We start from the raw sequence: 24,215 nt of genomic DNA, 5'->3' as shown, positions 1-24,215 counted from the left end.
CAGCGTGCTAGCCGCAGACTGCAAGGCCTGCCCCCAGAGCACGGACTTCTACCTGAGGCGACAAAGAAGATCGTGGTCAAGACAACCTCAATGGCTGCCCCAGCGTCCCCCGTTATCCTACAACAACCCCGGGACCCACCGACCTTCCATGGAGCAGCGACTGAAGACCCGGAATCTTGGCTGGAGACCTACGAGCGAATCGCGACATTCAACAACTGGGACTCCGACGACAAGCTGCGGCATGTCTACTTCGCCTTAGAAGACGCCGCCAGAACGTGGTTTGAGAACAGGGAGTCGACCTTGACTACGTGGGACCTGTTCCGTAGCGGCTTCCTGTGCACATTTACAAGTGTCGTGCGCAAGGAAAGGGCCGAAGCTATGCTGGACGCCCGAGTGCAGCTACCGAACGAGAACGTTGCCATCTTTACGGAAGAAATGACCCGTCTGTTCCGCCACGCCGACCCGGATATGGCCGAGGAAAAGAAAGTTCGCCTACTCATGCGTGGTGTGAAGGAGGAACTTTTCGCCGGGATGGTAAGAAGCCCACCGAAGACCGTCGAAGAGTTTCTTCGTGAGGCGACGAACATCGAGAAGACACTCGAAATGCGGAACCGGCAATTCAACCGCCGTACAAGCTCTACCCCCTACGCAGGAATTCAATCACTGGCCACGGACGATCTGCGCGAGACCATCAGGGCCATTGTGCGCGAAGAACTGCGCAAGGTCTTGCCTTCGTCGCAGCCTCAAGTGGCTTCGATCGCCGACATCGTAAAAGAAGAGGTGCACCGATCGCTTGGAGTTCCTGAGGTGCAACCAGAACCACCGCAGCCTCAGCCGCAAGCGATGAGCTACGCCGCCGTCGCCCGCCGTCAAGGTCCCTTTCCACTACCGCGCCAGGGCCCCGTAACGCCGCAATTCCGTCGACCACCACCGCCGCCGCCAGCACGCCCACCCGTCGCCCAGCGCAGCTACCCGAGGAAGACTGACGTTTGGCGCGCTCCTGACCACCGCCCGCTCTGCTACCACTGCGGAGAGGCAGGTCACGTCTACCGACGATGCCCATACCGAGAGATGGGACTGCGAGGTTTCGCCGTTAACGCGCCGCGTCCACAGCTTGGAGAGCGCCCACGTGACATCGCCGACTACCTCGCCGCTACTCAATGGAGCTCTCGACGACCGTCGCGTTCGCCATCACCAGGCCGCTACCTGTCGCCGCAGCGCCGACCATACAGTGGCCCAGCCCGGGGCCGGTCAGCGAGCCCATATCCGGAAAACTAAAAGCAGCAACCGATGGAGGTGCGGTTGCTGTTCGTCGAACTGACGAAGATCCTCCGCCGCCGACGAAAGCGCCGAAGAAACCATCTCGACGACATAATGACGACGCGCCACCGTCCTGAGGAAGTCAGGAAGCCAAGACTGCACCGACGAAAGACGACTTCACGACGCGACGTACTAGCTTCAATTCAACACGACGCAGCCGTGATCCGACGCTAAAAGACCCAACTGCAACGCAAGACAAAGAACCACCGACCTCGACGTGCTTCTAGACGGCCACGCAGTCACCGCCTTAATCGACACAGGCGCCGATTTCTCAGTCATGAGTGGACACATCGCCGTCCAGATGAAGAAGGTTAAGACTGCATGGGAAGGCCCTCAAATTCGGACCGCTGGAGGACACCTGATTACGCCGACAGGAATGTGCACGGCAAGAATTACCATTCACGACCGGACTTACCCTGTCACATTCGTTATCCTCCAACAGTGTTCACGAGACGTCATTCTCGGTATGGACTTCCTGGACCAACACGGCGCAATCATCAACCTGAAGTCGAAGTCAATAACGCTGTCGGAAGATAAAGCGATACCGCCGGAGAGCCCTCGTAGTCACCACGCCTTGAATGTGCTCGAAGACCAAGTGAGCATCCCGCCCCGCTCCAGCATTGTTATTTCGGTCGGCACCGAAATACCCGCTGACGTAGAAGGCGTCATCGAAGGCGACCAACGTCTACTGCTAGACCGTGAAATTTGCGTCGCAAGAGGGATCGCTCGACTGCATGGAGGGAAAACTGAAGTGTTGCTGACAAACTTCAGCCAGGAGTTCAAGCACCTCAACAAGGGCACGACGATCGCGTACATCGAGGAAATTCTGGAAACAAGTAATGCGTTTGTCCTCTCGGATTCCGCCGCATCTACCCCGACGACCATGGTTCCCGAACCAGACTACGACATTAATCCAAGTCTCCCAATGATTAAGCAACAGCAGCTCAGAAGTCTGCTCCGACGATACAAAAGCTGCTTTTCGACGACATCGAGGATTCGACAAACACCAGTCGCCAAGCATCGCATAATCACCGAGGAGTACGCTCGACCACTCCGCCAAAGCCCTTACCGAGTTTCGCCGCGAGAACGCGAAGCTATAAGAGAACAAGTCGACGAAATGCTGCGCGACGACATCATCCAGCCGTCGAAAAGCCCATGGGCATCCCCTGTTGTCCTGGTGAAGAAAAAGGACGGAACCCTACGTTTCTGCGTCGATTATCGTCGTCTGAACAAGATCACGAAGAAGGACGTATACCCCCTTCCACGGATAGACGACGCATTGGATCGGCTCTGCAACGCTAAGTACTTCTCCTCGATGGACCTCAAGTCTGGCTATTGGCAAATAGAAGTCGACGAAAGAGATCGCGAAAAGACCGCCTTCATCACCCCAGACGGCCTCTACGAGTTCAAGGTTATGCCATTTGGACTGTGCTCGGCGCCTGCAACGTTCCAGCGCGTGATGGACACGGTTTTAGCGGGATTGAAATGGCAGACCTGTCTCGTTTACTTGGATGACGTCGTTGTATTCGCCGGAAATTTCGACGATCACCTTAGGCGGCTTGCCACAGTACTAGAGGCCATCAAGTCATCAGGGCTCACTCTGAAGCCAGAAAAATGCCGCTTCGCTTACGACGAGCTTCTGTTCCTAGGCCACGTCATCAGTAAATCCGGAGTACGCCCCGACCCCCAGAAAACAGCTGCCATCGCAAAGTTCCCGCAGCCCACCGACAAGAAGGCAGTGCGTAGATTCCTTGGCATGTGTGCCTACTACAGGCGCTTTGTCAAGGACTTTTCACGCATCGCCGAGCCGTTGACACGTCTAACTAAATGTGATGTTGAGTTCAAGTGGGAAACGCCGCAGGCCGACGCATTTGAAGAACTCAAACGACGCATGCAGTCGCCGCCGGTACTTGCGCACTTCGACGAGTACGCCGATACAGAAATCCATACTGACGCCAGTAGCCTAGGCCTCGGTGCCGTTCTAGTCCAGAGGAGAAACGGAGTCGAACAGGTGATAGCTTACGCTAGCCGGTCGCTGTCAAAAGCGGAAGGCAACTATTCTACAACCGAAAAGGAATGCCTCGCCATCGTTTGGGCTACAGCTAAATTTCGCCCTTATCTTTATGGCAGGCCATTCAAAGTCGTCAGTGACCATCACGCGTTGTGTTGGCTAGCGAGTATAAAGGATCCTTCAGGACGACTGGCACGGTGGAGCCTCAGACTACAAGAATACGACATCACTGTAACCTACAAGTCAGGACGAAAACACTCCGACGCCGATTGCCTATCACGCGCCCCCATTGACCCGCCGCCGCAAGATGACGAAGATGACGCCTTCCTTGGCATGATAAGCGCGGAAGACTTCGCTGAACAGCAACGGGCAGACCCGGAGCTAAAAGGCCTGGTGGAATATTTGGAAGGGCACACCGACGTTGTCCCCAGGGCATTTAAGCGCGGATTATCTTCCTTCACGATTCAAAACAATCTCCTCGTGAAGAAGAACTTTTCACCAGTCCGCGCCAACTACCTTCTTGTTGTCCCGTCAGGACTTCGTCCAGAAGTATTGCACGCCCTACATGACGATCCGACCGCTGGACACCTCGGTTTTTCCCGGACACTATCGAGGATACAAGAAAAGTATTATTGGCCGCGCCTGACCGCCGACGTCGCCCGTTATGTCAGAACATGCCGAGACTGTCAGCGACGCAAGACACCGCCGACAAGGCCAGCCGGATTACTACAGCCAATCGAGCCTCCTTGCCGACCATTCCAGCAGATCGGGATGGACTTGCTGGGACCCTTTCCGACGTCAACAACCGGAAATAAGTGGATCGTCGTGGCGACAGACTACCTCACCCGCTTCGCTGAAACTAAAGCACTGCCGAAAGGTAGCGCAGCCGAAGTGGCGAAATTCTTTGTCGAAAACATCCTGCTTCGACATGGCGCCCCAGAAGTCCTCATCACCGACAGAGGAACGGCCTTTACAGCGGAGCTCACCCAAGCCATTCTGAAATACAGTCAGACAAGGCACAGGAGAACCACGGCCTACCACCCGCAGACGAATGGTCTTACGGAGCGGCTGAATAAGACCCTCGCCGACATGCTAGCGATGTACGTCGACGTCGAACACAAGACCTGGGATGCCGTCCTGCCGTACGTAACATTCGCTTACAACACGGCGGTGCAAGAAACAACACAGATCACGCCGTTTAAGCTGGTTTACGGCAGGAACCCGACGACGACGCTCGACGCCATGCTGCCCCACGTCACTGACGAAGAGAATGTTGACGTCGCTAGCTATCTCCAGCGAGCCGAAGAAGCCCGACAGCTCGCCCGCCTACGGATCAAGAACCAACAGAGGACCGACAGCCGACACTACAACCTCCGACGACGCTTTGTTGAGTACCAGCCCGGCGACCGTGTTTGGGTTTGGACCCCGATACGCCGACGAGGACTCAGTGAGAAACTACTCCGACGCTATTTCGGACCCTACAAGGTCATCCGACGTATTGGCGCTCTGGACTATGAGGTCGTGCCAGACGGCATTTCGCATTCACAGCGGCGCCGCGCACGATCTGAAGTGGTCCACGTGGTGCGCCTTAAACCCTTTTACGGACGCTGACGAACTTCGTCATTTTGTTCTTTTCTTTGCTACGAGTGCTTTTGTTTATTACCTTCGTTTGTTTGCAGCATCGGGTCGATGCTTTTTAAGAGGGGGGTATTGATACGTGTACTTATCTTTATCGGGCGACCACGTTTCGCCGCTTAACAAATGCAATCGCACAGCGCGGGACGCGCCTGCATGTATCCGACGTTTCTGGAAAGTTATCGATGCTTCTACCCGGCTGTCTGTTGTCGCCGAACCTTGTGTTATCTGATTTCATCGCGTAGCGCGAATGGTGTAGAACTTTGTAGAAAGCACGCGGGTCCAAACGATTAGTCTGGAACATTCGACGACTGCTCTATAAAAGCCGACGCGCTTGACCCGCTGAGCAGATTTTCGACGATCGCCGAGCGTGTTCGCCGCTATCGTTGCGCTATAAGTGTAGCCTGTTTTGTGGGCACAGGTTCGCCCAATAAAAGTTAGTTTTCTTGTTCACAGTATTGCTACTGTGTTCTTTCTTCAACGTCACCACCACGTGACAATATAAACAGTTCTCACATAAAGTACACTTTCTGTAAACCTGAAAAAGCTCACCGAAGTATTGACAATTCATAATTCATTCTCAAGCTGTATGGATTTTGCAATTCTGAATGTACAGTAAATATGATAGAACTAAATTTTGAGTGGACATTATTAATTGGTACTGAAGGGGATATATAATGTACAAACCTCGAAATTTTCTGTGGTTACAATTATGCTCTAGTAATTACACTAATATAACTGTCTGTGCTACACATGCTTGACCATCACATGGGAATAAAACAAATACAAATCACCACATAAATGCAGTTTCTAAAGGCAGACAATGAAACAAGTGCCTAAAATAGATACATTACGGTGACAAAGAACAATATTATTTTGCATAATTGCTATCTCCTTATTCATAGAAATGGGCTTTGGGAAATACTATCTTGAAAAATCATCTTGGAAATTTATTTCAATGGGATACGTCTTGCCCACTCGCCGGTTACAAGTTGTAAATTGCAATATTTGCTGCAAAGTATTTATTGAAGTTCATTACTTAATTTCAGTTAATCAGTTGGATGTGTGTTTCGGTTTGTCGTGCTAGTAATTTCTGCTGCTTCGGATAAGCCAGCTCAAGGAGGATAATATGCAGCCTGCCACAGACAACTTTTAAATATGTTGACAGTTCGAAATTATTAACAGGATGCATTCGCTACAACAAACCAGATTATTTTTCTCTAATTCCACATTCCGCAAATGTTTGCAGCTGAGTGCGTACAGTAACTAGAAGCCTGTCCGCCAGCAACAGCTTTACAGTCAGGCGCAGGAATAAACAACAATATGCCGCTACCTCGATTTGGGATAAAATACCCGTTTATTTGACTTTGCAATATGCTTGATGGTGAAGTTGCCGCAAGTGGAGGCACTTTGCGAACGGAAAGACATGATCCTAAAAATGACAACAATACAAAATGCAGGAATGTTCTCTTCACGACGTCTGTGCAGCTTCGGTGGTGCCTTCTTCAGGTTTTTCCGTCTCCTTATTAGTCTGGTCCGCCGGCGCCGCGATCCGCTTCGACGACTCGACTACGATGGGAATCGTCCTCGGCTTCTTTCTGGGTGGCTCCGGCTTGGGCGCTTCGATGGCCAGCACACCGGACGGCAAGAGGGCGCAGGTGACCGTCTCGGCTTTCACTCCTTCAGGGAGGGTGAACCGCCGGGTGAACTCACGCTTCACGTAGCTAGAACCGTCCTCGCTCTCCTCCTCGTGCTTCGCGCTCACCTCGATGCAGTCGTCGACCGCCTTGACGGCGATTTCCTTAGGCTTGTAGCCGCGAACGTTGCAGTTCAAAACGAACTTGGAGTCGTCCGGTGAATCGCTTCTCGACTCTTCTTCACCGATGCTCTGCGCACGCTTCCGAGGGCTGCCGGGGTGCGCGGCGCCACGGAGACACAGGCTGCTGGAACTGCGATCCGAAGTCGCGTGCTTCGTTTTCTTGTCCGCCTGACGCCCCGCGGGCCGCATCGCGTCAGTTAGCTGGTCCAGAGCCTCGAGGGGAGAGAACAGGTCGTCCACATCGCTGAAGAGCGGGTACAGCATCAGGCGCACCATGATGTAGTACTTTGCAGCGGCAACGTCGTAGAATTTCAGTGGATTCCAAGCAAGAATTGGAACAAGCAAGGCGAACGCAAGTTCACAGCTCGATCGTACGTCAACTCGATTGTGATCGTACAACTCAATCTGAAGGCGAGCAGACGACTCCGCGATTTATACGCGCAGTGGCGTCGCAACGGAAAGAACGCGAAACTTCGAGAATGGCGGAGAGGAGAATAAGTACGTCACATGTCGTCACCGCCTCACTTACGGCCTCTCTCCCACCTCCAAACGATCGCGTAGGCTGTCGAATATTCTCGCATCGTCCCGATCATTTCGGCAAGCAGGGAATTCAAGTGTACATACCCAGGTTTGAACTGCTTGCCACAGAACACGCTGAAAATAAAAGTTGTCATCCACGCACATTCTCGGCAGCATTAATGACCGCACCTCGAGGCAACTAGCCGTATTCAGACGTGCTTGTTATTCGCCTCGGTGCTTAGGCTCCTGTCGTCTGCTACACGTTCTTGTATCGGGGATCATTCGTCCGAGTAAGTATTAACCGATTCCAATTTTCTACATGAAACGGCTAAAAACGTTCTGTCAGGTTCTACTGAGCCGTTAAACCCGTTCTCCTTTTCAAAATGGCAAACAACTGGTTATTATTATTTTTGTTTTCGTAAGCAGCAGCAGACGACGCGAGAGCTTTCGTGAGGCTTCTACGTGCGGTCGACCAATCGCAGAACGGCTGGTATGACGTCACCACTGTACTTTGCTTCCATTGGTTGAAGTGGCTCGCGAAGCTTCTGGGCATTTCTAGAAAAGCGCGCCAACAGTATAAATCGCGCGCCGACGATGCTCTCGCCAGACTTGTGACTTGAATCACGAGAGCAATAGTTCTGAAGCAGAACGCAACTGACACAAAGCACACATCATGCCTAGCCGCATGCAATCAGATGTCCCAGCCATCGGCATTGACCTGGGCACCACGTACTCGTGCGTGGGCGTCTTCCAACACGGTCGCGTCGAGATCATCGCCAACGATCAGGGCAATCGCACGACGCCGAGCTACGTTGCCTTTACGGACACGGAGCGGCTGATCGGCGATGCAGCCAAGGCTCAGGCGGCCATGAACCCCGAGAACACGGTGTTCGATGCCAAGAGGTTGATCGGGCGCCGCTACGACGACCCCAAGATCCAAGACGATATCCGGCACTGGCCCTTCAAGGTGGAAAACGACGGAGGCAAGCCGAAGATCAGCGTCGAGTTCAAAGGCGAGCGCAAGCGTTTCAACCCGGAGGAGATCAGCGCTATGGTTTTGACCAAGATGAAGGAGACTGCCGAGGCGTATCTGGGAAAAAAGGTGAGCGACGCCGTCATCACGGTGCCAGCTTACTTCAATGATTCCCAGAGGCAGGCCACGAAAGATGCTGGCGCCATCGCTGGTCTCAACGTGCTGCGTATCATCAACGAACCCACGGCAGCGGCGCTGGCCTATGGCCTCGATAAGAACTTGCGTGGCGAGAAGAACGTCCTCATCTTCGATCTGGGTGGCGGCACCTTCGACGTTTCCGTGCTGACCATCGACGAGGGCTCCATGTTCGAAGTGCGCTCCACGGCAGGTGACACGCACCTGGGAGGCGAAGATTTCGACAACCGGATGGTGGAGCACTTCGTGCAGGAATTCAAGCGGAAGCACCGCAAGGATCTCGGAGTGAACTCTCGAGCTCTTCGAAGACTGCGCACTGCCTGCGAGCGCGCCAAGAGGACGCTGTCAAGCTCTGCCGAAGCGAGCATCGAGATCGACGCGCTCTTCGAAGGCATCGATTTCTACAGCAAGATCACCCGCGCCAGGTTCGAAGAGCTCTGCATGGACCTGTTCCGCAGCACACTCGAACCCGTAGAGCGAGCGCTTCGCGACGCCAAGATGGACAAGTCGCAGATCCACGACGTCGTGCTCGTGGGCGGTTCTACTCGAATCCCCAAGGTGCAGAAGCTGCTCAAGGACTTCTTCAACGGCAAGGAACTCTCCATGGGCATCAACCCGGACGAAGCAGTGGCATACGGTGCCGCGGTGCAGGCAGCTGTGCTGAGCGGCGACTCGAGCGACACCATTCGCGACGTGCTGCTGGTTGACGTGGCACCGCTTTCGTTGGGAATCGAGACGGCAGGCGGGGTCATGACCCGCATCGTGGAGCGCAACTCGCGCATTCCGTGCAAGACGTCCAAGACGTTCACCACCTACTCGGACAACCAACCTGCGGTCACCATCCAGGTTTACGAAGGTGAACGTGCTCTTACTAAAGACAACCATCTGTTGGGAACTTTCAACCTGAATGGCATTCCACCAGCACCTAGAGGAGTTCCGCAGATAGAAGTCACTTTCGACATGGACGCCAACGGCATCCTGCAGGTCTCAGCCCGAGACAAGAGCACTGGCAAGCAGGAGAGCATACGCATCACCAACGACAAAGGTCGACTCTCCAAGGAGGATATCGAACGTATGCTTGCCGAGGCCGAAAAGTTCAAGCAGGAAGACGATGCACAGCGTGAGAGGGTGGCTGCCAGGAACTCCCTAGAGTCGTACGTCTATGGGGTCAAGCAGGCTGCCGAAGAATCCGGAGACAAGCTTTCATCCTCGGAAAAGGACTTGGTGCTGTCCAAGTGTCGTGAAACCATCTCGTGGATCGACAGCAACAGCCTGGCTGAAAAGGAAGAGTATGAGCACCGCCTCAAGGAGCTTCAACAGGCTTGCATGCCAATCATGAGCAAACTGCACCAACCGCAAGGACCAAAGCATGGGTCAACACCTCACCATGCTGGGCCCACTGTGGAGGAAGTGGACTGAGCGAAATCTAGGCATTGAACTGTAAGATACTCATCTTGTCATCTATTTATTGCCATGAAACATACTGTAACTAGTCGTTCATAATAAAGGGAAATTTTTTAAAGAAATTGTCTTCTGTGAATAATCAGGTGGTGCGACAGTTTCGCTGAATGCCTGTCGTTTCCTCACCTGTGCAATACTATTCTGTGTTATGAAACGATGAATTTCTGCTATACATAAATAGTAATGTTTCCCAGTGTAGGGTAATTCAAGGTAAGTATGTAGTATTGACTGTTAGCAATAACCCAATAAGAGGTTACCATAAATACTAAAGTAATGAAGAACTACTCTTAATACTGAACACGTTATGTGAGATATAATGCAATGTTACATACACTGAGTGTAATTCGTATCTTCTAATATGTAAGTACTTGTTAACTGTCTATAGCTGTTTGCATAACTTTTGCCCACTTGGCATGCCTGTGATTAGAGTGGAACATTTAAGGCCTCAACAGGGCTCAGCTTTTGCTGATGACAGCAAGTTAAGCAAACTTAAATAGTGGTAGAAAAGCCTGTTTCTGTGGCATAGAGTGGGGAATCACCATGAGCAAAAATGGTGGATGAGGAAGCGAGTGCAGCAAACAAGCGGCAGGGTTGCATTCAGAGCGGCATCTACGAGGGGGTGCCCTGTGTGGTGGTAAAATGTTATTTGAGCTTACACATCGCTTAGGATGATGAAGGGAATTTCACATTTATTTTCATAGCATGTATTTAACTGCTTCATGAAAGCTTTGCTTCAAAAATAAGAACATGTGCATTAAATCCAGTGCTATTCACTGGATGCTTAGAAGTAATTAAGCAATTAGACTGGGAAAGCTTAGGAGTGGGGGTCAACAATGAATATCTCGGCAACCTTTGTTTTGCTGGTGAAATTTTCCTGTTCATCAACACTGGGGACAAATTACAACACACGATTGAGGAGCTTAACCGAGAAAGTGAGTGGGGATGAAGATTAATATGCAGAAGACAAACAATGCTGAATAGCCTGGCAAGGGCACAAGAATTCAGGATTGCCAGTCAGCCTGTAATGTCTGTGAAAAAGTATGTTTACCTCGGTCACTCATTCCGCAGACGACCTTGATCATGAGAATTAAATTTACAGAAGAATAAAAGTGAGTTGGAGTATACACTGACTGGGAGCTTACCATTGTCGTTGAAAAGTGTACATTCATTGCACCCTACCGTGTCTAATGTATCGGGCAGAAGCTTGGAGGTTAATAATGAAGCTCGAAAAGAAGTTAAGTGCTGTGTAAAGAGCGATGGAATAAAAAATGTTAGGCATAATGTTAAGCGATAGGAAGAAAGCAGTGCGGCTGAGAGAGCAAACAGGGATAGCCAATATTCTGGTTGACATTAAGAGGAAAAATAGGGAGTTGCAGAGGCCATGTAATGCATCGGGTGGGTAAACGGTGGACCGTTACAGTTACAGAATGGGTGCAGGTGGGGTGGTAAAATTATGAAATTTGCCGGTACAAGCTGGAATGAACTAGCACAAGACGGGTAGTTGGAGATCGCAGGGTGAGGCCTTTGTCTGCAATGGACATAAGAATAGGTTGATGATGATGATTAAAGCTGCACAACTTTTTAAAAGTAATTTTCTCAGTGATCACCTTAATTTTCCGCATGACAGCACAAGGAGGATGCACATTCATAAAGACCTGCTCTTTATCCTCCGAATTAATTAGAACACTGTCTTATGAAGTGGCTAGAAACAACTTTCCAATTTGAAGTGAAACTTGTGGCCATATTCGACTGGTCATTTTGAAGCATTCTCGCAGGGTCACTAAGGTCATGCAAGACAAGTTTAAAGCTCCTTTACACAAATAAATGGGTTGAATCGTAGCCATGAGGCTTCATTATCACTGTCAGAGCCCACTTGCACTAAAGGGTAACTGATGCAGGCACGTACCCACGGGGGGGGGGCCTGGGCCCCTCCCTCGAAATTAAGCGGCATACCCTCCCACCAATATCTGCCCGCGCCACCACTCCTCACACACATTCCTTAGTTGTTTATAATTGATTGCTCGACACAGAATGTTATTCAAGTGATGCTCACCCAAGCTATTAATTTAACTGTTCTAACATCTTAATTCAGCTGTACCTTCCTGCTTTTCATTCCTTATTGAACAGGCCTGAAAGCACTGAATCACCAAAGAAAACCAAAGGAAAGAATGCTTGCTCACATTATGGTAAAAGAAAAGTGTCTGCACCTCTATTTCAATAAGCGGGCAACGCAGCGATTGGTAGGAGTGATTAATCTAAGCAAGGGCTAGGCAATGAGAGCGTACACATTCATTCTTGCGCGATCAATTTCAAAATATTGAGTTCTAATGAACTGGCAATGTTGCAATTGCCCATCGTCATGGCTTTCATGAACATAAAGTGTGCTTTTCATGCTGCAATATACCATGTGGTAAACATCCAGAGCATCACTCATTTAGCTTTAAAGTTTTGTTAGATAGGAAGTACAGCAAACAGTATAAAATTAAAAAAATTAATTAAATAATGGGATTAGGACGCTAAGGTGAAATACTAAATCAGTTTAGACTGATAAAGTATCTTTTCGGAACTATATTTTCGTTAATATTGTTGTTAATATTTGTTGCCAATTATTAGAAGATAAAATGAAGCTTGAAGTACTGTTTCTTCGTTAAGTATTCACTTTGAAATCTCAACGCCGGTAAATCAGTGTGATGTAACGGATTTCAATGTATTTTCTCATATTTGCGCCATTGTAGCTCAGTAGAAGCTCTCGAAATTTGCCAGATTCAGTCTTTGGCTCCTTTTAGAGTATGATGTAGTTTACCTTTACAAATAAAAAGATTAACCAGGTCCGAGCGGGTACCCCCGATATACACGACGTCATAGCGAGCTGGTGCGTGAACTTCAAGGAAGTGTCGTCGCCCATCACTCGTATTTTAATCTTTCCAGGCTTATGAAACCCCAGGTTACGTAAAAGTGCCTTTTTTTATACTGTAGAAGGGTACTTTACTAATGCAGCTGAAGCGACCTTTCTCCTCAGTGTTTCTTTACAGATGCGGAGCAACACGCACACTACAAGAGACACCGTAGCGAGGGGGCTCGGGATGAACTTCGACTACATGTGGTTCTTTACCGTGCACCTACATCTACGTACACAAAGAATCTTGCACACTGCCCCCATGGGAACGCGGCTGCAGCAACTGGAAAGTTAGCCTGCGACCTCTAATTCAGCAGCAGAACGGAGCCACTGTGATGTACACACAGCATGAAATGAATGTACTGTATACACAAACAGATCTTATGCTCTCGCGAGTGATGCATCAGTTCGTGGCGTCTGTGCAGCGAGTGAGTGAAATTGTAGTGAATAGGAGAACGAGCAATACGTGGTCAACTCTACGCACTCTTGCATACGACTTTGCAAGTCTTGCTCTACAGCCAATACTGGGCAGGTAATCTCTCAGTGGCTTAAAATGCTAGCGAGATTTGTGGCAAGTTTACCTCCCTGACATGTGTAACGTGCTTTTGACACTTTTGTTAGAATATCTACTTGGGGAAGAATGCTTGATTTCGCTCAAGCTAACCAGATGCCTTGCTTGAACATGCTTGCTGCACATTGATCGGTTAAAGCCCATGGAAGTGTATCTGTGGAAAGGAGTGGTACGCCATCCTGCCCCATACCGCTGTTACTTTTATGTCACGTATTGCTCGAGTGCGCTGACCAGATTGTTACTGCAGTGAGAAATGAGATTGCACATTATGTCACACAAATTCAACACAATCAAACGTGATCAAGAAGATCGGTTTAGTCTGTACAGAGGTAAAACACAGAACCTGTACATAGCTCAAGGCACACAACTGGCTCTGCAGCAACTTGACACTGTAAGGCCAGAGAAATTATGTAAAATCTTGCAATTAACACCTGCACTCATAGCAAACAATTTTAACTGAATAACCCTTCAATTTTGAATGTTTTTCCATAAAAAACCCGCTAAGAAATTTCTTTATAGCACGAGATTTTTACCCTGATTTCAAAGATACAATGTGTGCACAGTTTCCATTGTGTGCATTCACCTGCAACAAAAGAAATTTGGAACTGCAGCTTATTCTGCAAAAAAAAAGAAGAAAAAAAGGAGGCCTTCATTCACTACACATACTAGCTTCACTGTCAGTGTGTGTATCGTAATGAAAGGAACGTATGCAACCCAATAAAGCACATAAGCACCTGAATTCAACTGCACAACTTCAAGAGAGCAGATTAGTGGCTTGTTTTCATGATAAGCAAAGGGAAGGGTCAGCATGTTGTACGACTTGCCTTCACCGATAATGACACAGATCTAGTATACAAGTACAGTTCAGGATTTATAGATAAAGGGTAACTCCAGGTGTATCATTAGGTATTGATGTTTTAACTTGCTTAGTCTAATTTCTGGCTTTGAATAATTTCATTGCTTCATAATATGAAGGATCAAACATGCAATGAAACACATCTGAAACATCTGTATGATGAATTCTTTGCAAGCTGTATTAAAAGCAGCAGTGCCGAAGATCAGGTGTACAATTGAATGAAAAGAAGCCGGGACATCGTGCTCAACTGAAGTTTAATCAGTAAGACAGAAAAAATATACATGCATGTACACTTTGGAGATCACTCCTATGACGCATGAAGCAACATTCGTAACCAGAATCAGCTATGTTCACTTTCCAGAAGCAATCATTCGCCCATGAACACCATATCTCGCAATTATGGAATGCATTGGTGACCACATTGGTAAGCAGTCACTCAATCGACAAAGCAAAGCTGTGCCATGAAACAGTGGTGAACAGCCCACAGATCTAACTGTGCTGTTAGAAATGCAAGTGTGCATTATGTTTCAAAGACCATTTAAACTTGAGACCACTCCGAGACGCAAAGAGTAAGCCATTTCTGCAATATTTTTTAATATGTGCCAGCACGCTCACAGATTTGCTGTGATGCTGCACAATGACCGATGCGTGTTCCTTTGATTGCTTGAGCAACTGCGACCAACTGCTACAAAACGATGTGAGGCCTAGAGGCGATAAAGCTAAGGGAAGCGTAGGATAAATTAAATGTGATTTTTAATGATATACAGAATTAAGAAGCAAAGCGGAAATAAAGGTCGGCTAAGAAACAATTTGTCGCAGGTAGGAGCCTCACTCTTATTGTCTGCATTAAGAGTTGGATGCTTTACCATTTGGCTTCTGCACAGGCTATCCTTAAGTGAACTTTCTTGGGTATTTGTGCATAAACAAAATTAAGCCCTGCAAGGGTGATCAGTGGAATTCACGGCCATGGCAGTAGAAGGGAAGCATCCTTAGAACTACAGGAATTACATGTGTAAATTTCAATGCAGGCAACTGGCCAATAACCCTTGCATGTTACCTGAATGCAACAAGGCTGCCAGAGTAGATAATGCAGTGAACGAGAAGAGGAGCAGAGGCACTAAATTTTTATTAGTCACAACAATGAAAAGCCTACAGAAGATGCCGACTTTGTCTGTTCCCTTTACATGGTTGTGACTAAGGTCAACGTCTTTAGTTCCCTTCCTTCTCGTCAGCTGCTCCAACGACTCACCAGGGCAGAAGTTACTATAGTCGTTTGTTAGATGTGGCCATACGCTGCTCATATCATGGGAAAAATCCTTTTTTTTTGTTATTTACGAGCCAGTTCCCGAAGACGACCTACTCACAACAATGTAATGGAGGCAAAACATGATCAATAGGTGCACTATATGGGAACAAGCAATCCTGTAGACAGTGATGAAGCACACAAGTTAATGCACATCTGCAAGCCCGCACTCAGCTGTATAACTTCAAATGAGTTGATGAGCATGGTTTCTTTTTAGTAAGTCAAGCCAACTCATCAGTCCCACTTACAGGCGGTGTCAGTGAACAAGGCATGCACTGGTCTGCAAGTTAGAGGTGTCAGCTTCACTCGTGGATGTCACTTGCCAAGGAGCAAGTACAAAGTACTTTTGTTTTTATGTGATCGCTATGATGGATGCATTTGGTAAACTACTTTGCATTCCAACACTGACAACAAAATTATCTGTGTGTCATGACATTGCAATACAGCAGTGCTTCCTTTTTATGCCCACTGAAAGTGGCTCATTACCATCCTAGTACAGTGGCAGTACCCTCAGTGCCATCTTCAATTTGTACATGGTCTGAATGTTGTGATAGCTCTCTATGAAAAATATGACATTGGTTGGGTTCTCAGAATAAGGTGTAGTAGTTGTACGGAGATCTGTGCTTGATGAGTGTGTCTCTTAGCACAATTTACTTCACTAAACTTAGTAGCACCTTAGTGCTGTACATGTCCTCAAACCTTAAAAATGCTGGTATAGAAAAAAAAGAAACTCTTAGTTTCATACAAGAATGACTTCGACATGGGTCAGAACACACACCACACCGCTTGTGAACTAATTGTTTATTTGTCGGCACATATTTATACACACACAGATGTTATCCTAGCAACACGACTTTTAAAGTCGGATGCTATTATCAGCCAGTCTCTTACAGTAAGGAAAATTAGTTGCATGATCATCATGCACGTGGTCTAAGAGTCCATTTTTCTAGTTCGTCTATTTTTTTATAGATAAAAGCCCCCTTCACTTACCTAAATACATAGGTACAGTCTTAACATGGCATGGCACTTCCTTGTCTTCACTTTTCATTCTGAATTACCGCGTCACTGGCATGTACTTAAAATGCACTATATACATTCTTTATCAGTGATGACTGAGCGGTACAGGTCACACAAAGTTTCAATTTTCTCAAAAAGTGGTGGCAACAATATTATTATACACTTGACATATGGCGTCACCTGGATTTAGCTTAATGTTATGCAAGAATACTTGACCTCATCATTTCCGGTTTCATTTTGGCATGAATGAAAGCCAGCCGTTGCCCAAGAGGGTGGCAGACCAGCTGCATGTGCCTCAAAACTGCACGTGACATGTCAGGTCATAACAGCAACAAGCCGGTTGCGATTTAAATTTTGTAAGAAAAACAAACAACATGGGGTCAAGCTGTTATTGACTGTGAGAATTCATGCATGCAAATTTCATTCTACTCGGTTTGTTCTAATTCTCAGAGAAAAAAGAAGCAGCGTCACAGTTATCGGTGCAAATGTGCACAGCTGCTAGTGCAAATGTGTAAACGCAATGCCTGTATATAACACATATCTGCAAATTGATCAGAGCACTTAAGTTTGTTTTTCTGTCTACCTGTTAACACGAGAAACAGGCTGGGTTAATAGCAATATTTAACGTCAAAGCGAAGTTCGAAAGGATCACCATTGGGCCACACTTGAAACATATGAATATAACACTTACTATTAGGGGCAATTCATCAGCGTTAGGTTGCAAAGCCAAGTTATGAGAACCTGTCTATGTACACTCTGGGCCTTATCTGATTCGTCGTGCTCAGGTTTTGATAGTTCGTTTAGTAGAGTCTGTATTGCACGCTTTCGATTCCATCCCTCTCGGCGCTGATGCTACGATACCACTCCAGAAGAGCAGGCCCAATGATGTTATTTGGATGGTAGAGCGCCGTAATGCGCGAGAAAGGTATAATCCGGCATGACTGACTCAGCACGAGCACCACAGGCACGAGAAAGCCTGTCCGACGTAGAGCGCCCGTGCAAGGGTAATTATGTAATGCCAACGAGGAATTTACCGTTAAATATACTTATATAGCGCTTGCGTCTAGACTAGAATAGTGCAACATCGCAAGAAGCACACGTAAAGACATCTCCCAGAAAGCTATTTGGTCGCTGGACACTGCTCACACGTTAAAGGAAGGTGATGTAGGAACTTTGTCTTAACCTTGTCGGATTGTGAAGCATATTTAGTGTAAAATAGGGCGTGCGAACAAACTTCCTGCAGCTGCTAGAATGCTCCTCCAAGAACAAAGTACACACGGATCACTTTTTAGCTATGGTGAAGCTAAGGACATCAAATTACCTGTTCTGGCAATAACCTATTATGTAAACAAAGAACCTAGCTGATAAGCGCTTACTACAAGTTACGGATCCAAGTCCATGAGACAGTCACGGAACAGCGAACGGCATGAGCTATTGCTGTTTCCTCCTGCCTCCAGCTGCATCTTGGCAGAACGCGAATTCTCTTGCGTATTCGCCCATGCATTCGACGAGACTTTCAACACTTTTGGCACAAGCTTCGTGCAGACCTTGCGCACTTGCAGGTACTCGATCACAATCCCATGTACCGCAAATGTGGGCATGTGTAGGGCAGAACTCTCGCCACATTTCCCAACCGGTTTTACCGCGCTGCCATGGAAAGTCACGTTATCATAAAATCGTGCACATTACTATCATAATGGACCCTGTGTGTGTGTATGTATATATATATATATATATTCAGGTTCTGCAGTCACATATTTTTGCGGTTGAGAGCCTAGCTAGTAAGGCTCCCGAGTCAGTCCGTCAGAGAGAGAAACAACTTTAGTGAAATAAAAATTGTGCAATTGGTCCCATCTTCCAGGAGCCTGACTATTGCGGCTCGCCGGGCCGCGCCTGCTCGAGGGTCGCCAGATGGCTTCCCGAGTACGGCTCAGCAGCCACTTTACGGTTTGGGGTTGAAATAAATAACAATGCCAGTACCTCGCTTTCGGATAAATATATATGTTTATTTTACTCTGTAATACATGCCTGATGGTGAAGTTGTGGAAGGTGGAAGCGAACGGAAAGACATGATCCTAAAGATGACAACAATACAAAATGCAGGAATGTTCTCTTCACGACGCCTTTGCAGCTTCGGTGGTGCCTTCTTCGGGTTTTTCCGTCCCCTTATCAGACTGGTCCGCAGCCGCGATCGGCTTCGACGACTCGACTACGATGGGAATCGTCCTCGGCTTCTTCCTGGAAGGCTCCGGCTTGGGCGCTTCGATGGCCAGCACACCGGACGGCAAGAGGGCGCAAGTGACCGTCTCGGCTTTCACTCCTTCAGGGAGGGTGAACCGCCGGGTGAACTCACGCTTCACGTAGCTAGAACCGTCCCCGCTCTCCTCCTCGTGCTTCGCGCTCACCTCGATGCAGTCGTCGACCGCCTTGACGGCGATTTCCTCAGGCTTATAGCCGCGAACGTTGCAGTTCAAAACGAACTTGCAGTCGTCCGGTGAATCACTTCTCGTGTCTTCTTCAGCGAGGCTCTGCGCACGCTTCCGAGGGCTGCCGGGGTGCGCGACGCCTCGAAGACGCAGGCAGCTGGAACTCCGATCCGAAGCCGTGTGCATCGTTTTCTTGTCCGCCTGACGCCTCGCGGATCGCATCACGTCAGTCAGCTGGTCCAGAGCCTCGAGGGGAGAGAACAAGTCGTCCACATCGCTGAAGAGCGGGTACAGCATCAGGCGCACCATGATGTAGAGCTTTGCAGCGGCAACGTCGTAGAAATTCAGTAGATTCCAAGCAAGAACAGGCACAAGCAAAGCGAACGCAAGTTCACAGCACGATCGTACGTTGACTCTATTGTGATCGTACAACTCAATCTGACGGCGAGCAGACGACACCGCGATTTATACGCGAGGTGGCGACGCAACGGAAAGAACGCGAAACTTCGAGAATAGCAGAGAGGAGGATAAGTACGTCACATGTCGTCACCGCCTCACTTACGGCCTCTCTCCCACCCCTAAACGATCGCGTAGACTCTCGAATATTCTCGCACCATCCCGATCATTTCGGCGAGCTGGGAATTGTAGTGTACAGTAGGTAGCTTTGAATTGCTTGCCACAAAACACGCTGAAAATAAAACTTCTCATCCACGCACATTCTCGGCACCATTAATGACCGAACCTCAAGGCAACTAGCCGTATTCAGATGTGTTTGTTATTCGCCTCGGTGCCTAGGCTCCTGTCGTCTGCTACACGTCCTTGTATCGCGGATCATTCGTTTCAATAAATATTCCCCGATTCCAACTTTGTACATGAAACAGCTAAAAAAGTTCTGTCAGGTTCTACTGAGCCGTTAAACCCGTTCTCTTTTTAAAAATGGCAAATAACTGGTTATTCTTTTTTTCGTAAGCAGCAGCAGACGACGCGAGAGCTTTCTCGAGGCTTCTACGTGCGGTCGACCAATCGCAGAACGGCTGATATGACGTCACGTTGGGCGTGTGTGTTATTCGCCTCGGTGCCTAGGCTCCTGTCGTCTGCTACACGTTCTTGTATCGCGGATCATTCGTCTCAGTAAATATTTCCTGATTCCAATTTTGTACATGAAACAGCTCATAAAGTTCTGTCAGGATCTACTGAGCATTTAAACTCGTTCTCTTTTTCAAGATGGCAAATAACTGCTTTTTCCTCTCTGTCTCTCTCCTTTTTTTGTGTAAGCAACAGCAGACGACGCGAGAGCTTTCTGGAGGCTTCTGCGTGCGGTCGACCAATCGCACAATGGCTTGGATGACGTCACTAATGCACTTTGCTCCCATTGGTTGAAGTGGCTCGCGAAGCTTCTGGGCGTTTCTAGGAAAGCGCGCCAACAGTATAAATCGGGCGCCGACGGTGCTCCCGCCAGACTTGTGACTTGAATCACGAGAGCAATAGTTCTGAAGCAGAACGCAACTGTCACAAAACACTCATCATGCCTAGCCGCATGCAATCAGACGTCCCAGCCATCGGCATCGATCTGGGCACCACGTACTCCTGCGTGGGCGTATTCCAACACGGTCGCGTCGAGATCATCGCCAACGATCAGGGCAATCGCACGACGCCGAGCTACGTAGCCTTCACGGACACGGAGCGGCTGATCGGCGATGCAGCCAAGGCACAGGCGGCCATGAACCCCGAGAACACGGTGTTCGATGCCAAGAGGCTGATCGGGCGCCGCTACGACGACCCCAAGATCCAAGACGATATCCGGCACTGGCCCTTCAAGGTGGAGAACGACGGAGGCAAGCCGAAGATCAGCGTCGAGTTCAAAGGCGAGCGCAAGCGTTTCAACCCGGAGGAGATCAGCGCTATGGTTTTGACCAAGATGAAGGAGACTGCCGAGGCGTATCTGGGGAAAAAGGTGAGCGACGCCGTCATCACGGTGCCAGCTTACTTCAATGATTCCCAGAGGCAGGCCACGAAAGATGCTGGTGCCATCGCTGGTCTCAACGTGCTGCGTATCATCAACGAACCCACGGCAGCGGCACTGGCCTATGGTCTCGATAAGAACTTGCGTGGCGAGAAGAACGTCCTCATCTTCGATCTGGGTGGCGGCACTTTCGACGTTTCCGTGCTGACCATCGACGAGGGCTCCATGTTCGAAGTGCGCTCCACGGCAGGCGACACACACCTGGGAGGCGAAGATTTCGACAACCGGATGGTGGAGCACTTCGTGCAGGAATTCAAGCGGAAGCACCGCAAGGATCTCAGAGTGAACTCTCGAGCTCTTCGAAGACTGCGCACTGCCTGCGAGCGCGCGAAGAGGACGCTGTCGAGCTCTGCCGAAGCGAGCATCGAAATTGACGCGCTCTTCGAAGGCATCGATTTCTACAGCAAGATCACCCGCGCCAGGTTCGAGGAGCTCTGCATGGACCTGTTCCGCAGCACGCTCGAACCCGTGGAGCGAGCCCTTCGCGACGCTAAGATGGACAAGTCGCAGATTCACGACGTTGTGCTCGTGGGCGGTTCTACTCGAATCCCCAAGGTGCAGAAGCTGCTCAAGGACTACTTCAACGGCAAGGAACTCTCCATGGGCATCAACCCAGACGAAGCAGTGGCATACGGTGCCGCGGTGCAGGCAGCTGTGCTGAGCGGCGACTCGAGCGACACCATCCGCGACGTGCTGCTGGTTGACGTGGCGCCGCTGTCGTTGGGAATCGAGACGGCAGGCGGGGTCATGACCCGCATCGTGGAGCGCAACTCGCGCATTCCCTGCAAGACGTCCCAGACGTTCACCACGTACTCGGACAACCAACCTGCGGTCACCATCCAGGTTTACGAAGGTGAACGTGCTCTTACTAAAGACAACCATCTGTTGGGAACTTTCAACCTGAATGGCATTCCACCAGCACCTAGAGGAGTTCCGCAGATAGAAGTCACTTTCGACATGGACGCCAACGGCATCCTGCAGGTCTCAGCCCGAGACAAGAGCACTGGCAAACAGGAGAGCATCCGCATCACCAACGACAAGGGTCGACTCTCCAAGGAGGATATCGAACGTATGCTAGCCGAGGCCGAAAAGTTCAAGCAGGAAGACGACGCTCAGCGCGAGAGGGTGGCTGCTAGGAACTCCCTAGAGTCTTACGTCTATGGCATCAAGCAGGCTGCCGAAGAATCCGGTGACAAGCTGTCATCCTCAGAGAAGGACTCTGTGCTGTCCAGGTGTCGTGAAACCATCTCGTGGATCGACAGCAACAACCTCGCCGAGAAAGAAGAGTATGAGCATCGTCTTAAGGAACTTCAGCAGGCTTGCATGCCCATCATGAGCAAACTGCACCAACCGCAAGGACCGAAGCACGGGTCAGCACCTAACCACACGGGGCCCACTGTGGAGGAAGTGGACTAAGTCATGGACAGCACCTATAGCTAGTTAATATGTAAATAACCTGTGAATACCTAGTCGTCAGTTCCTTTTCATGTGGTGTTTGAGTGAACAGCATTTTCTGTGATAACACCATGTGATGCTTTTATAGTGACCAAAACTTGGCATTGTACATAAAATCTTGTACCTTTATTGTGGTGTTCGAGTAAACAACATTTTCTGTGATAAAACCATGTGATACCTTTATAATGAACACTTCTTTCCGTTGTATATAAAATATTGTACCTTTCTTGTGGTGTTTCAATAAACGGCATTTTGTTCGCATGATTTTTTTTTTGCTTTCATCCGGAAGGTTGAAGCCTTGCCCTTCAGTTTCCACATTGTTGGGCTTACTTGGCTAATCGTGCGGTTATGGTCTAACAAATATTTAGCTTAGTATATTATAGGCGCGCTGCATCAGCTACTAATTTAAGGGTGCACGGCATAGGTAAGTATTAATACCTCCTTACAGCTATTAAAAATCACCATGATACAACTCTTGAAGTATTAACACGGCAGGTGGGCACAGGCACGTACCCAGGGGGGGGCCCGGGGGGGCCCGGGCCCCCCCCGAAATCAAGTGGCATACCCCCCCCCCCCCCCCTCCCCACCCACGCCACCACTCCTCACACAGTCCTAAAGCGCCACCAGATCAATGTTGAGACTTGACAGCTGTTCATCGTTCAGCATTATGCTGCCTTTTTCACTCCTTTTAGACGGCGGTAGTTATCGGCACCTCTTGTAATGTGAAGGACAGGTTTCTCATAGATTCCGCACCCGTGCGATTAACTCGAGATGCGTTCAGTTGTCACCATCTATTCAACCATCACGCGCATAGCTGTTGCTTTTGTTAGTTCAACCTTCTTTGTTTAGGCTGATCCTGGGACCAGGAGAGGGATGCGGCTGTTACTCAGCTGGTCTGTACTCTCATGGATAGAGTTGCGGCCAGAGAAAACGCCAATTGCGTTTAACTTTTCGCTTTGCTTCATTATTTTCTTGAGTTACGGCTCGCCGCCACCCTGGCAGGTGCCCGGAACCATATACACGTGATATGGGTTAGATAAGGTGGGAAATAAAATAATGTGAAAGAGCGTCCATCATGAAACCCTGCAATAACCCTTAAACCCATAAGCAAGATGACTGTCGCCCGTTACTTCGTCTGTTTTTCCCTAACTGTATAGCACTTTTCGTGCAAAATTGGCAACTGGAAACAAAAATCGCAAGGAGTTGAGAAATTAACCCCCGTATTCAGAAATGCAACTTAAGTTGAAGTCCATGCTTGACTTGATCTAAGTGACGCCTATCGCGAACGCTCAAGGAAACGCAGTGAGCGTTTTTGGGCACGTTTACGCCAGGCGTCATCTAAATCAAGTCAAGCATGGGCTTCGACTTAAGTTGCATTTCAGAATACGGGGGTAAGCGATATACTAAGGGAGAGAGCCAAGGCAACAACCAAACTGCAAGCAAAGCGAATAATAAAAAAGTTAAGCGTTGTTTATGAGACTATTTATGGATAAACATCTTTTTATTGAAAAAGGAAGTAGAGAAAACGCCGCCGTAAGTGGAGAACAATTACTTGTTTTGAATGACGCTTCTACAGTTATCGGTCGAACCGCCTCACGTAGCCACTTCTCTGCTGTGCTTATGTGGGTGTTTTTCTAACATTTCGCGGTGAGCGCAGTACGTCTAGAATCGCAGAGTCCTGCGCTCTACGCGGTTGTATGGGACTGGCGGTCGCACAGCGTTACGCAATTCGCGG

General features: G+C 49.0%; 4 protein-coding genes across 4 annotated transcripts; 2 read left to right on the top strand and 2 right to left on the bottom strand.

The window, feature by feature from the left end:
* Positions 1-6,300: 6,300 nt before the first annotated feature.
* Positions 6,301-7,337, bottom strand: LOC126517616 (alpha-crystallin A chain-like). Its single transcript, XM_050167408.3, has one exon. The coding sequence runs from the start codon at positions 7,059-7,061 to the stop codon at positions 6,438-6,440; it is 624 nt and encodes a 207-aa protein (XP_050023365.2). The 5' UTR covers positions 7,062-7,337; the 3' UTR covers positions 6,301-6,437.
* Positions 7,338-7,871: 534 nt separating this feature from the next.
* Positions 7,872-9,998, top strand: LOC129380151 (heat shock protein 68-like). Its single transcript, XM_055064449.2, has one exon. It carries the CDS (start codon positions 7,978-7,980, stop codon positions 9,889-9,891), a length of 1,914 nt encoding a protein of 637 aa, XP_054920424.2. The 5' UTR covers positions 7,872-7,977; the 3' UTR covers positions 9,892-9,998.
* An 8,559-nt stretch (positions 9,999-18,557) lies between these two features.
* On the bottom strand, positions 18,558-20,256 carry LOC126517618 (heat shock protein beta-1-like). The gene has a single exon (XM_050167409.3). The coding sequence runs from the start codon at positions 19,309-19,311 to the stop codon at positions 18,691-18,693; it is 621 nt and encodes a 206-aa protein (XP_050023366.2). The 5' UTR covers positions 19,312-20,256; the 3' UTR covers positions 18,558-18,690.
* Positions 20,257-20,269: 13 nt separating this feature from the next.
* On the top strand, positions 20,270-22,744 carry LOC126517615 (heat shock protein 68-like). Its single transcript, XM_050167404.3, has one exon. The coding sequence runs from the start codon at positions 20,528-20,530 to the stop codon at positions 22,439-22,441; it is 1,914 nt and encodes a 637-aa protein (XP_050023361.2). The 5' UTR covers positions 20,270-20,527; the 3' UTR covers positions 22,442-22,744.
* Positions 22,745-24,215: the final 1,471 nt, after the last annotated feature.

Source organism: Dermacentor andersoni, chromosome 11 (genome assembly GCF_023375885.2).
Source record: "Dermacentor andersoni chromosome 11, qqDerAnde1_hic_scaffold, whole genome shotgun sequence".
Taxonomy (NCBI): Eukaryota; Metazoa; Arthropoda; class Arachnida; order Ixodida; family Ixodidae; genus Dermacentor; species Dermacentor andersoni.
The sequence above is the reverse complement of the archived record's forward strand: the minus strand, read 5'-3'. Positions and strand labels throughout refer to the sequence as shown.

Bases quoted from the DNA above. Each gene is read 5' to 3' on its own strand.
- LOC126517616 (XM_050167408.3), bottom strand. From the start codon at position 7,061: ATGGTGCGCCTGATGCTGTACCCGCTCTTCAGCGATGTGGACGACCTG.
- LOC129380151 (XM_055064449.2), top strand. From the start codon at position 7,978: ATGCCTAGCCGCATGCAATCAGATGTCCCAGCCATCGGCATTGACCTG.
- LOC126517618 (XM_050167409.3), bottom strand. From the start codon at position 19,311: ATGGTGCGCCTGATGCTGTACCCGCTCTTCAGCGATGTGGACGACTTG.
- LOC126517615 (XM_050167404.3), top strand. From the start codon at position 20,528: ATGCCTAGCCGCATGCAATCAGACGTCCCAGCCATCGGCATCGATCTG.